This window comes from Urocampus carinirostris, chromosome 7 (genome assembly GCF_059441175.1).
Source record: "Urocampus carinirostris isolate Australia breed hairy pipefish chromosome 7, RoL_Ucar_1.0, whole genome shotgun sequence".
Taxonomy (NCBI): domain Eukaryota; kingdom Metazoa; phylum Chordata; class Actinopteri; order Syngnathiformes; family Syngnathidae; genus Urocampus; species Urocampus carinirostris.
In genome coordinates this window covers 27,148,013-27,162,913 of record NC_142355.1, presented here as the reverse complement: position 1 = coordinate 27,162,913, position 14,901 = coordinate 27,148,013, and the positions used below count along the sequence as shown (strand labels likewise).

Below are 14,901 nucleotides of genomic sequence, written 5' to 3'. Positions count from 1 at the left end.
TTATTCATGCACATAGCTCAAACTTAAATTCAAATTGGGACACATATTCCACGTGTCTTACTTTTACTGCTCCGGCGCCCCAGGCGTCCATTAAAAAATATGCATAAATTATCCGAATGATTGCATAGGCTGCAGGGTTGAAAGCTTGTGACAAAAGTCTTGGGTTATAGTCCGGAACTTACGGTACTAATAATAAATAAATAGAATGTAGCTACTACACCGCACATTTTTCCAAAGTCCTCTAACATCTAACAAAGACATGGATCATCAGAACACAATAACTTGACAAAATGACTTTTGGGAGCAAACGTATCAGGGTATTTTCTTTCTTGTGTGCAAAATGATAAATACGCTGTTCCATCATGCATGAACCTGCCCCCTGAATTAAAGCCAGCTTCACCATGCTTACCTCACTTAAGACATGAGAGCATCACAACATCGTTTTCTCAGAAGCCTTTATTTTTCTCAGCCAAAAATGATTTATGATACATCCTGCATGGAATAACGTTCCCTCTGATTGTTTTGTCCATTTATAACACCTGCAAAGAAACTTTTCAGCATTTACTATTCCAATAGATTAGAAGTTTATGATAGAGTTTAATCACAAGTAGTTCATTTCAAAACACCCATTTTTGAAATCTCAGACCCTAGACTACTAATCTGATCTTCTCTTACTAAATGTACAGAAGGAAGTGTGGACAGTGCCTCAAAATAATTCATTCCTAAAGTGCCTGAGAGAATGAATGTAATGAGAGCATTCCAGGGTAGAGCCTGGTCCTGGCGCGCCACCCAAGCAGAATAACGTGAGGACGCGCTGGTGTTTCCCACCCCTCTTATTTAGTCATTTAGACCTAGCACTCTCCGCAGACATGATCCCCGTGCAGACCAGGCTGATATGAACGCCTCGGCGCGTGCTTTTGGTTGGTGCGTGTGTGTGGCGGCGTGCATGCTCAGTGCACAAGCGTCTTGGTGGTGAGTTTACATATTATATTTGTGATCCTGTGAGTTGCTTGCATTATTTGTTCTGAAGGTTTAGTGACTTTCCAAGTTCAAGTAATTCTATTTGGCGTCTGTTTACCTGCTCATATTCTTTGTGATTATATTTGCCCAAAAACATTTTTTCTTTCTATTAGAGCCTTAAAACCCTCTTTACAAGTCCCAACAAGTCTTTTGGTGCTTTTTCCCTTCACGGCAAACGTCACCTCATAAGTCGTACATGTATACTGTTGCTTCTCAATTTTTGATCGCATGGACTTCGAAGGAAGCATGCAATTTGATCTAATTTTCACATTATATTTTCAAACATTGAAAGGTATATCTATGTAATTATGATGATAAATATATTTATATAGATTTCAGGTCTTTTGGGAGGCCTTCATTGACTTGAAAAGCGCTATATAAATGCAGACCATTTACCATTTTCCCTCTTTCAAATTTGGCTTTTACAGTGCAACCTCCAATGTAAAATGCGGTCCTTGCTCAAGTTCAAAAGTAGTTTAATGTGTCTGATTCTTTATCTTATTTCTTAAATAAATCAAGAATAAAAATTAAATTTCTTCTTTTGGAAATTGATCATTTTGCGATTGAAAACATTTTTTCCCACTACGATAACAATAAAATGTTACAAATGAGCAAAAAAAGACAGCACGGCGGCGCAGCGGTTAGCACGTGTGCGGCACAGTTCTGAGGTCATGAGATCAAACCTCCTGTGTGGAGTTTGCATGTTCTCCCCATGCTTGCGTTGGTTTCTTCTGGGCACTCCGGTTTCCTCCTACATTCCAAAAACATGCATGTCAAGTTAATTGGTCAGTCCAAATTGTCCCGTAGGTGTGAATGAGTGAGCAGATTGTCTGTCCCTGTGTGCCCTGCGACTGGCTGACAACCAGTTCAGGGTGTTCCTTGCCCACTGCCCGAAGATAGCTGGGATGGGCTCCAGCACCCCCGCGACCCTACTTAGGATAAGCGGCGCAAATAATGAATGGATAATGGAAGACAAATAAAAAATCTGCTGAATGGGAAAATGTTGCTTTTTTTCAATGCTTAAAGAGGCTTTAAAACAAACTATACCAGGTTGCAAATTACCCTTTTTATTTAATAGGTGTCAAAAAATTAGGCAATAAATCAGATCAGGAGGCTTCTCCTGCAACTGGTAACCATGGAAACCAGTGCTATCTGTGTCATGTGGGGGAGCAAAACCCGACCCAAAAAAAGAAGCCTGAACAAAGATGGATGCTGCCTGGCTGTACTTGCCCAAGACACACCACATAAAGCGGTGCCCCTAAGACCAAGACAGTTAGGGGATCCGTGAGCATTATAAAGCAGTCAAAATAGTGTTTGAAGGAAACCAACAAAAGGAGTATGACAAATCCGCTTTAGGCCTTTCTGGTATTTAATAAAAAAAAGAGGTTTGTGTTGAGTAGGTGACATTTCTCACCTGTCCTGTACTGGCAAGGTACATGAGCACCCTGGGCTCTCGCGTGATGTGCGACAACATCCCTGGATTGGTAAGCGAACAGCGCCGACTGTGCCGCCAGAACCCTCGGGTGATGCAGGCCATCGGTGCCGGCGTCAAGGATTGGATCGCCGAGTGCCAGCATCAGTTTCGCAACCACCGCTGGAACTGCAACACCGTAGCGCGGGACCACAGCATCTTCGGACGTCTGCTGCTGCGCGGTGAGTCTGGGACGGGATGTTGTCGTCATGGCGACCCAGAAATGGGATTGTGGCATCGTGGCAGACGACATATTGCAGAAAAATCCAGTTACAAAAACGATAAGATAATTAGTGGACCAAGTAGAATTTTCTTCATCTGCTTTATATTTTACTGTGAAAATTATGGAAAAAAAGATGAAAACATTTTAAAATTATAAAAGATACTAAATAAACATTTTTTGAATGAAAATAACAGCCAATCTTCCAATGAGAGGTCATTTTTGTATTTTACTGTCAGTATTCTTTTCACATTTTACTGCATAAACTAGTTGTAAACGTCTAAAACATGACAAATATACCGCATTTACCTCATTAAATAATGAGTTCATTTGGTGGAATGAATGAAAACTTTTATTTCGAACATTAAAATAAAAACAATGAGTCAACAACAAAATAATGTCACATAATGTTCGAAAAGGGGTAGTCAGAAGTACAGTAGATGCTTATTTTTTCTACCCCTTTATCTTCCCTATTAAATACATTTTACAAATCCTCCTTTCCTCTTATGTCTAATATAACAAGTGTCCCGACGGATCACCACCTTATCGTGGTGGGGCACTTTGCGCGTCTCCATGACCCCTAGAGCTATGTCGGCGGGAGTCTCGTACTCCTGGTAGGGTTACCCAAGCCGAACAGGTCGAAGGGTAGAGTCCAGACTAAGAGTGATCCCAAAAGCTGGTGGCGGCACGCTTTGAGGCGGTTTCCTACAGACCTGGATCCCGTTAGCCGCCTGCAGTTGTAGAAAGATGCCGGTCGTCTAGGGTCTCCCTTGCCACTGGAACCATCTTCTTTACAACGTTGCGCAGGTATCCTCTTTTACCTGAGTCTCCGACCACAATCCAGGATCGGACTGTTCAAACATCAGCAGAATCACAAATGAAAGAAGATGGTCATCATCGAATCGATGGACAACAACAATATAACAAAATCTCATGGATATACTTATTACATAGGTCGGATATCAATAATTATAATAATTACAATAATCACATATTTTATACACTAATCTTCGCAATACCCATCCCTCAACGTCATAATGCGCCTAGTTACCAAATGTCACTGCGGCACCAATGATAATAACAACAATAAAAATCAACATAATATTTATAATAACAGTTCTGATATAATAATAGCAACAATAACAACAAGTTAAACATAGTTTTAAACGCAGTATTTCCAATCTCCCTCATATCCCATTTTCTTCATCCCTGTATTTCGCCAGTAATGCTTTTTTGTATTTTTAAATTTGAACACATGCATAGTTGGACATTGTTTGATCTCATCTTGTAAATTATTCCAAAGTTTGACTCCACACACAGACACACACATACTTTTCGTGGTTGTTCTTATCTTTGGGATTTTAAATTTATTACAGCCCCTCAAGTTGTAATTTCCCTCTTTCCGAGTGAATAATTTCTGTATGGCACTATGTTTTTGTTGACCCTAAATAATAGTTGTGAAGTGAAAAATGTTATTAAATCATCCAATTTTAATAATTTGGACTGCATGCATAAAATATTGGTATGATCCCGATATCCTACCCTGTGTATGGTTCTTAATGCACGTTTTTGAAGGATAAAAAGGGGCTGTAGTGAACTTTTGTAATTATTGCCCCAGTCTTCTGCACAATATGTTAAATATGGCAGAACTAGAGAACAATATAATACATAACATGCATTATAATTTAAAAGATTTATTAATTATTGAAATGCTTTTAGATACCTTAGTTTGTATGTGTCTGGTGTGTGTTTTCCAACTTAATTTATTGTCTATTATGACCCCTAAAAACTTTCTGATACAATATTTTTCACGATGTTATTATTTAATTGTAGTATTATATTTGTCAAAAAAAAAAACTATCGATCCCAGCCATCTCCGGGCAGCGGGCAGGGGACACCCTCAACTGGTTGCCAGCCAATCGCAGGGCACACAGGGACAGAAAACTCATTCGCTCATTCACACCTAGGGACAATTTGGACCGGCCAATTCACCTGAAATGTATGTTTTTGGAACGTGGGAGGAAACCGGAGTGCCTAGAGGAAACCCACGCAAGCACGGGGAGAACATACAAACTCCGCACAGGAAGTCTGGAGCTGGATTTGAACCCACACAGGAGGTTTCCATGACATGAACTGTGCCGCACAAGCGCTAACCACTGTGCTGCCGTGCTGCCTATATTTTAATTGTTAATAAATAATAAAAAAATATATATTCCACTAACTTTTTTGAAGTGGAAATGTTTAATGATTTGGGGTGATGAAAATAAGTCAAAATATTGTGTAAGGTTTTTTTTCTTTAGGAATAACAGAATACAAATTTATCAGCCAAGTATTTTAATTATTTTGTTACGCAACACTGTCATCAATATATTCCCTTTCTTGAAAGAATAATTGCTTAACATGAATTGCTTCTAAACATAAAATTAAGAAATTCTACAAACAACAGGGTTTGTACAGGTCTTTGAAGTCCTTGGAAATGCTTGAATTTTAATGTGTTTGAAGTAAGGAAAATGCCTTTAATTTGGGCTGAAGTGTTTGAAAATACTTGAAATTGTTGCCATTGCCATGTTTCTTGGCAGTCCTATAGTCCACACATTAAATGTAAAAACATTTTTTTTAAAGTGCGTGAAAAATACGCCGACACTCCTCCTCTGGTAGCTTTTCATAATGATGTTGTCATGTGAAGCGTCACCACTCCACAGGGGTTGCACCCAAGAGGATAGCTCTATTTAGAAAACCGACACTTTTGGCTCAGCTCGCTTAGAAGAGCCTGGTATTTTGGCTCTTTCGATAGTTTTTTTTTTTTTAGCTTTTTATACACTGAACAGAATTAAAGTCAAACAACAACACAAAATCCCTGAAAATGCAAAAAAATATATATATAAATTACAAATTTTAACTCTTCAGTGCTATGATAAAATGATAATATTAATATTATTTAACCCATTTAGAGACAGAATAACACGCAAAAAATAAGAATTAAAATAAGTAAACCAAGAAGCAAAATATCAGCAGTCGATTGAAAGATAGAACGCACTCGGAGAAATCAACATCATTAAAATGGGTCTAAATTTTGCTAATTTTCCTGTTTTTATACATACAGTTCTTTTTTTGTCTTCTGTATTGAACTCAATTACTACCCAACAACACCTAAAGAACCTTTTTTTGAGTTTGTAAACAAGTTTGATGTAGCAAAGCTGCGCGTACATTGTTAAAGCAAAATGGATGAATTCATGTCAATTTATAGCAGCCCATGGACACAAAAAGATCCAAGATAGGAACAGGTCAAAATAGCACAAAGTATGTGCTAGCAACTTTATTATAAACAACGTTCTTTTGATTGGCGCTGGATTTCTTCCTTTAAAGGTTCTGGAAGAATTGTCCGCGAATGTCCTTGAAAAGTACCTGAATTTGGCTATGAAAAGGTGTACGAACGCGCCATACAACCAGCTTGACATTGGTTGCAATGATAATTTCAACCAGAAGATTGCCGCAGCAAGTAAAATATTTTAAAGTTACTGACATCACCTTCACATTTTTTGGAGTGAAAGAGGAGTTTTTGAGACTGCAAGCTGACACTGAAGAGAATCCAGTTCTCATGGACCTTTGTGGGACTTACAGATCGTACCCCTACATGAGGAAATTTGCAATTCACATTACTGCATTATTCCACTCCACTTATTTATGTAAGTGAGCCTTATTTATTAAGTCCAAATACCGTTCCATCTTGACTGATCGTCATTTGGAAGCTTGAGGCGTGCTATCACTAGCTACTGTACAGACTTACACATCCCTGGCTGATTTTATTCAGTGCAAGTCATTAGAGTAAGGGATTGACAAAGAAAGTGCACCGGGTTGTAGCAAAATATAGGCTAATGCAGTAATGCCAGACACAACACATATGCTACAAATAAACAATACTCAATAGGCTATATTTATAAACCAATATGTCTTGCATTTTAATTGGTGGTAGATCATTTTGATATGGCCATTTTATAAGAAGATCACATCTAAAGTATGGGCACCCCTGATTGAGACAGTGTGTGTGTGTGGCCGTGAGCAGTGGCTCAAATTGTCTCCCTTGGTTTTGCATTACTTTGACTGTACCGTTCAACAAAGTGACCCAAAAAAACAACTTTGCCGACCCCTCAGGGAGCCGCGAAGTGGCCTTTATCTACGCCATCTCGTCGGCGGGCGCAGTCCACACGCTGGCGCGAGCCTGCAGCCGCGGCGAGCTGGACTCATGCTCATGCGACCCACACAAGACGGGCGCCTGGCGTGACCCAAACGGCGCTTTCCATTGGGGCGGCTGCAGCGACCACGTGGAGCACGCCGCCCGCTTCGGGCACGCCTTCGTGGACGCCGCCGAGAGGAAGCGCCCCGATGCCCGCGCGCTCATCAACCTGCATAACAACAGGGCCGGGCGCAAGGTGAACATGTCTTACTTCTTTGTGGGTAGGACTCGTGTGTATTTTCGTGGTATATCAATTATGGCTGTCATTGAGGGTAATATTTAAATTTATCTTTCGTACCTCTCATTAGTGTCATGTGGAGAAAACGTATCTCAAAATTAATTTTTGTGTGTTCACGATCCAAATTATTTCAATATTATAATTTTAAAGAGTAATCTAAATTTGTATATGTTAAATGTAATGGAGATTCTAATTTTTTAAGAGTGTGAGTGTTTTGTTTTCATAACAAAATGTCTTGGGGGGAGATACATTTTTTTAACATGACTGCAACAATATGTACTGTAATTCCACATTTATCGCAGGTAGCATGCACACTGCTGACCTCTGTTCGCAGCATAGCTGATTTAGGATAATGGATTGTGGCAGCACGAGTGCATTTTATTTTAGGTGAAAAGAATGGAAAAAATGCTGCCCTGCATGACACAAATTTCTTTCATAACCTTTGCGCTTAGCAATAGTCAGCCATGGATAACAGATCACGGCCGCATGGGCGCCTACTAAAGGCCAACAGATCAAGGACGTGATGGCTGGGTTGGGAATTGTCTTTTATAATGTTAATGCATCTGCTAGATTATGTTAAACCGGCAATGTCTTCTAGATTGGGCAGAGAGCAGCCGAGGATCTTTCAGGCCGTATTGATTGGGCTCCGTACGTTTTTCCCGTCCGCTGCCGTGCTCCCAGCATACCGCACGGCGATGCCGTATGCCAAAATGTTTTCATTGTTTGTGGGTTTTGATCCCCCCTCTGCAGGCGGTGAAGCGCCTTTTGCGGCTGGAGTGCAAGTGCCACGGCGTGAGCGGCTCGTGCAGCGCTCGCACTTGCTGGCTAGCGCTTTCCGACTTCCGCCGCACGGGAGACGAACTCCGACGCAAATACGAGCGTGCCGTCCACGTGGCCGTCAACCAGTACGGAGCCGCCCTCACCGCCCTGAGTGGAGCACGCACGCCGCCCGGGAAGAACCAACTGGTCTACTCGGACCAATCGCCTGACTTCTGCGTGCACGACCATGACGCAGGTCCAACCAAAAGTTCGGATTTGCGGCGGGGAGACCGTTAAGAGTTGCTTTCTCCCTTCCCATTTTATGATATTTTCTGATAGTCCTCTCAGACTTTTATGCATGGTACCTTATTTTGTCTTTTAAGTAGACATCAATGGTAGAGTGCCAATTTCCTTCAAAAGTCTCAAATAGAGAAATACACAGGGTTTCAACCGGGTACGGTTATAAAAGTCAAGTCATGTTAATTTGTGACCCCCTTAATCACAAAGAGTCTCAAAGGGCTGCACAGACCACAGATTATTTTAAACCACAGACTATTATGACCCCCAACCCCTGATCTCAAACCTACATGAGGGCAAGGAAAAACTCAAAAACCTTAACATGAGAAAAATGAAGAAACCTTGAGAAGGGACTGCACATGTGGTAATCCGCCTTCCAGGATGACCAGGCTGCAACGGATGTTGAAATAACAAATAATACACTGATTTTGTCAACATATAATTTAGGTTATTCATATGCTACAGAATAGAAGTGTGTTTTAAGTTTAGATTTAAACATTTCCACTGAGGTTGCAGATCGAATCTCAGGAGAAAGAGCATTACACAGCACCGGGGCCCGAATGCAGAACGCTCTCGAACCTGCGGATCTCTTCTTGGCCCTTGGGATCACTAGTAGACCAGCATTTTCAGAACGAAGGCCCCAGACCGGAACATAGGGGGAAATGAAATCTGAAAGATATAAGGGAGCAAGTCTATGCATGATTTTGTATACGACAAACAGAACCTTAAAATCACACCTTAAGCTAACAGGGAGCCAATGCAGGTTAGCTAAAATCAGGGTCATGTGATCAAACTTTCTTCTCTAAGTTAAAAGCCTCACTGCAGCATTTTGTACCAGCTGAAGGCTCTTGACTTTGGACTTCGGGAGACCGGAGAGTCGTGCATTCCAGTAATCGAGACGGGAGGTAACAAACGCGTGAATTATAATCTCCGCATCCGACTGAGACAGCGTAGGGAAAATTTTTAGCAGTATGATCTATTATTACAAATAAGCTTCAGATAATCCAATATTTGAAGAACTCTTTATTTACAGGGTTCAAACGGGTGTTTAAAATCCTTGAATCTGTATGAATTGCTTGAATTTTGGGTGAAGTGCTTTAAAATGCTTGAAACGATTTACATTGTTGGGTTCCTGGCAGTCTTACTCAATAGACCCCGCTTTTAAATGAAGAAAAGTAAAAAAAATTAAAAGGGCATGAAGATGGTGGTCCCAGTCCTTATTATCGAGTTGTCGTGAAGCGTTACTGCCCCCTATACTGTCGCATCCAAGAGGACTGGTTTATGAGACTTGTCATGGGAATTCCGGCTCTTGATTTTTTGGGGGGTTTATATATTGATAAAACATTATGCCCCAAATTATGTAGTAATTTCATATGTTTTGTGGGGGATCCCTTCAAAAAACAAATATAAATTTATATTTTCACATATCTACAAAAAAAGCAATTTCAGATTAGTACACAGATTTAAAGTCAAACAACACAAAAAATCCTGAAAATGCAAAACAATCAAATATAAATTTAAAATATTAACTCTTCTGTTCTATAAAAGAATGATAAATGAAAGAAAGTAAACCATTTACAAACTCTATCTGAACCAATTTAGACACCGATCTTCTGAAAAACACGCACAAATATAAATTAAAATAAGTTAAAAAAAAGCAAACAATTAGAAGTCTGTAAGATTGAATGCACTCTGCTTCAGAGCATTCAATATCATTAAAATGAGTCTGCCTCATTGTAATTTTTATTTATACATAAAGTACTTTTTTTGTCGTCCGTATTGAACCCAACACCTAAAGAGCCTTTTTTTGTTTGTAAACAAGGATGATGTAGCCAAGCTGCGCGTGCATTGTTAAAGCGAAACGACTGAATTCATGTCAGTTTATAGCAGCCCATTGACACAAAAAGGTCATAGATAGGAACAGGTCAAAATAGCGACTTTATTTTAGTCATCAAAGCCAACAACCAAAAGATCGTATCTTTGATTGGCACTTGATTTCTTCCTTTAAAAGTACTGGAAAATTGGGAAAATGGCCTTGAGAGGGCTTGAATATGGCCATGAAAAAGTATAAGAACCCTGTGTTACAACCGTACCCAGTACTTTACTGTCCATCTTTCTATCTGCCCTTGCACTTGTCCATACACACAACACAGTCCCTGTACCTCTTAGCCATCATTAAGCTAACATTTTCTCTGTGTGGTTGTTAGCTAGCATGAAAAAAAAACATAGGATTGTAGCCAAGAATATAGGCATTATAGCTATGTGCCAGAATTGTGGAAATCTTGAGCATATTTGATGTGAATCCAAAGATAGTAAAGAGAAAAAGTTTGAAATCTTACGTGAAACTATTTTTTCATCATAACGTTGAGACAATGTCACTCAGTCTTCAAACGGCTCATGTGAGGTGGAAAGGGGATTGTCGTAAATTCGCGGCTCGGGAGCCATATATGGCTCTTTTCATGAGTTCATATGGCTCCGAAATAAAATGTAACTATTGCACATTTCTCTGTGGCGTTCCAAAGTCAATTGATTTCGTCCTGATTTTGGTCTATATAAAGCCGAAGCAACTTAATGCAGAAGTTCGATAAGAAACCATTTAAACTGATAAATAAAAACGCTGGCAAACGACTTTGATTGGGAGAGCAGTACAGGTGGGCGGATCCCTGCACACAGAGCAAGGCACTTCCTTCTCTCTCTCTCTCGCTCAGTGCAGTCTACACCGAAAGTGAATATGACGATATACTTATCGTTTGCAGTAATTTGTGACATTTTTACAAAAGAACTTTGCATGCACATTGTTTTGAAACCGTTATTAAGGACAAATTTCATGGAGAGAAATTGCCTCAACACTCTCAACTGAAGGTGGAAGACATATTGTAAATGGCATATTTACATTGATTTAAGAAACAGGATTTGGCATTATTATCATTTCATACATTTGATTAAATCATCACACATGACACACAGTGAAATCAATTGTGCTGAAGAATTAGCTTCCCCTAGAGAGCGTGTTTGGCAGTTTTTTCAAATTATATATATGAGCTTGACTCAAGGCTAACGCATCAACCTTCCTTTTAGTCATCATCCTTCCGATCTCCTCTTTCTTCCACTCAGTCGCTTTACTTCCACATCCTCTCACATTTTATTTTCTTTGTTATTGTAAGTGTGTGTCTTGCTGTCGGTCACCCCTCCGGAGGGATATGACCAAGGTAGATAGATAGATAGATACCGTATTTTCTGCACTATAAGGCGCACCGGGTTATAGGGCGCACCCCGAAAAAATAGTTGTTGGTCTTATTTTTGACATACATAAGGCGCACCGGATTATAAGGCGCTACAATGGGAACGTCGACAAAACAGTCCGATAGTTCAGTCAAACTTATTACCCCCTTAACATTCCCAAAGCTTGCAAAGACGCAAATACGTGTCGAGAACACGTGCGCATGCGGTGTCCGTACGATTTCACTCAAATGCATCGTTCCATCATTCGGAAGGTTAAAGTCTTGAGATTCAAGAAATGCCAACCATTCCTTAGTTTCTATTTTCTTTTTCGCTCGCAACTTTACTGTGCATATGACAATAAACACTTGGAATTGAGTTTAATTTAAAAATAGACAATCCATTCCATCCATTATCTGCACCGCTTATCACAGAAACATCGAGTTCAGTCTGAAACAAGATATATAGCCGGAGTAGCTCACCGAAGTCGTTGTGTCCATAATGATGTACAGCCAATGTCCTCTTATATCCGTGAGTGTAGTAAATCCAGGAGAATAAAATATTTACAAATACAGTATAGTAAAAAATGCTTTCTGTATGCCGTCAACCACGTGCTATACACATTCATCTTTTTCGGCCAATTGCAGGCTTTGTTTTGCCGTTTAAGCCAATGCCAGCCTTTAAATGATAAAAAGGATCCGCCCCTTGACCTTCGAACAACTTTAGCCAATAGTGATCGATTCAACTGATGATTGACACATGTTTTTTGGCCAATTGCAGGCTTTGTTTTGCCGTTTAAGCCAATGCCAGCCTGTAAATGATAAAAAGGATCCGCCCCTTGACCTCCAAATAACTTTAGCCAATAGTGATCGATTCAAACAATGATTGACACATTGGTTAGCCAATGAAACGCCGGTAAATAAATCCCAGCATACACCGCGGACTACTTGGCGTTCGGGGGGAAATCTAGTCGGCGGCTGCAAGTTAGTTGGAAGACATTGCGACTTAATGTTGATCCATAAATAAGGCGCACTGTATTATAAGGCGCATGGTCAGCTTTTGAAAAAAATAAAGGCTTTTAGGTGCGCCTTATAGTGCGGAAAATACGGTATATATGAGCTCTCTCAATTTCCTTTTAAAACATTTTTTGCTTCTACAGCTCTTTGGGTCAAAAAGGTTCCTGACCCCTGTTCTAATGGCCAAACTTTGACCGTTCCAGCTGTCCCCGGTCTCCCCTACGAGCAAGGGAAGCGGTGGTTTCCACTGTAACTTTCTATCCTCTGGTCCGCAGGTTCGATGGGCACTGCAGGGCGCCTTTGCAACGTGACGTCCCGGGACGCCGACGGCTGCTCGGTGATGTGCTGCGGCCGAGGATACGACACAGCCCGGGTGAGCCGCAGCACCCAATGCGAGTGCAAATTCCAGTGGTGCTGCGCCGTGCGCTGCAGAGACTGCTCCCAAGTGGTGGATGTGCGCACCTGCAAGGACCGCACGTGACCGGTGGTGCGAGAAAGCCACTTCCTATGTAAAGTTGGCCAAAAGTCCCCCTGGTTTTCACATACTGAACGTGGCGTTTTGCTATTACGGTAGTCCCCTGGGATATGCGTCTTTTTCACCTTAAAGTGACAGTGTGTCATAGTGCCTCCTAGTGGTGCAAAAAAACGTGAACTGTCGTATCAATATTAATTCTTAGAAATATATGAAGGTCGAGACATTTGTATTTTACATAGCAATTTGTCTGGCATCTTGCTGCTAGCTGGTTGGTTGGATCCCTCAACCATGAGGGTCGTAGGGGCACTATTTCCTGTGGTGTGTCTTTGGCAAGGACAGCCTGGGGGCACCCAGTCCTCTCCAGGCCAACAAATGTTACCACCCGGTCCCTAACCACTGCACTTTTCTAATTTAGAACTGGTTTTCAGTCGCATTCGACAATATAGTGCCATCGAGTGGTCAAATATTACACAATGTACCTTAAAGGTGTGGTAAAAGAAGCTTATTGGCCCTTCCTTATGGCATTTTCCCCACTATACAAGATTAACAACCTTTCCCATCCCCAAAAATTCGAATTTGGCTGTTTTTACATATGATGAATGGCATCTCTTCATACTAATGCTGGCCTGCTATTGGTTTGCATCCCTGCATCATGAAAATACTGATCAGCTATTGGCTGAACTCAGTCACACAATACCTTTTCCTCATTCGGTTCAGAACCTTGTGTGCTTCTTAAAGAATTTGTCAGTCTATAAAATACTAATTTTTGTATTGTGTGTTAACTATGGTTCTTGAGGCTTTCTGCTAAAGGGAGAAGCAAACGCATGATAACCATGGAAAGGAAGCTTGCAAATCAGGGAAATACGAAGAAGGCAGTTAAATCGCTAGCTTCATTATGTTGCATGGCCGTAAACAAACAAAGGTCCAGACTATTAAAAATAAGGTGATTAAAGCAAGGAAGTATTTTAGTGGAAGTTTACAAATGTCAATTTTAATTCGTTGTCGGCGTAGCTCCAGAAATTCAACCCAAACCCGCAATCCCCCCTCCCTCATTCACTTGCTACTCCACTGGACCAGCTCTAGTCACCTCACACCAAAATTTAAAAAAAAAAAACAGTTTTCCTTTACAAGTATTTTTATTTACTGCATATCATCCATCCATTATCTGCACCGCTTATCCTCAGTAGGGCCGTGGGTTCTGTGTATCATGCACCTATATTAAACGTAAGTGGCACTTACGTTTATTGGAGGGAAATGTCAAGTTGGGGTTTATATTTACTTTATGGTATTAAGTAGCTAAAACGACTGAACATTTATCGAACCTTTAACAATATGTACTATAACTTGAACTTTGGGCGGCAGTAGTTCAAGAGGTAGAGCGATCGCTTTAGGATTAAGGGATCCCAGTTCGAATCCCGGCTTGTCCGTGTTACATGTCGAAGTGTCCTTGGGTAAGACACTGAAACCCCAATACCCCCAATAAGCAGGTTAGCGCCTTACATGGCTGCACAGATCACGGCCGCTATTGGGAAATGTGAAGCACAATGTAAAGCGCTTTGGAAAGTCATTGACTTGAAAAGCGCTGTATAAATGCATATCATTTAAAATATGCTAAAACTGGGATATGTAGTCTTTTACCGATTAAACTTGGGGGCATACAAATATGGTCGACCAATTAAGCATTTAAATACTGAAACTTTACCAGTGTTCTATAGTAATTAGAATGAATTAGGCCAATTAAAATAAGGTTTTTCACTCGTGCTCGTTAGAATAACTTGAAATTGAATGTGTAATATTTGACCACTAGACGGCACTGCGTCGTCTAGTATGTTGAATAGATGCTATCGATGCTTTCGATCAACACACGGTAGGATGGTGAGCACCCACTGGCCTAGCTTATGTTCCGAGTCGCCCCCTAGCGGACAACATAATCACCCGTTTTTCTTCAACAG

The 14,901-nt window shown here is 40.7% G+C and overlaps 1 protein-coding gene across 1 annotated transcript; it reads left to right on the top strand.

Annotated features, from left to right (window-relative positions):
- Positions 1–895: 895 nt before the first annotated feature.
- On the top strand, positions 896–14,792 carry wnt2 (wingless-type MMTV integration site family member 2). Its single transcript, XM_088340410.1, has 5 exons — positions 896–972; positions 2,453–2,673; positions 6,864–7,141; positions 7,934–8,198; positions 12,750–14,792. The coding sequence occupies exons 1-5, from the start codon at positions 896–898 to the stop codon at positions 12,953–12,955; spliced, it is 1,047 nt and encodes a 348-aa protein (XP_088196536.1). The 3' UTR covers positions 12,956–14,792.
- Positions 14,793–14,901: the final 109 nt, after the last annotated feature.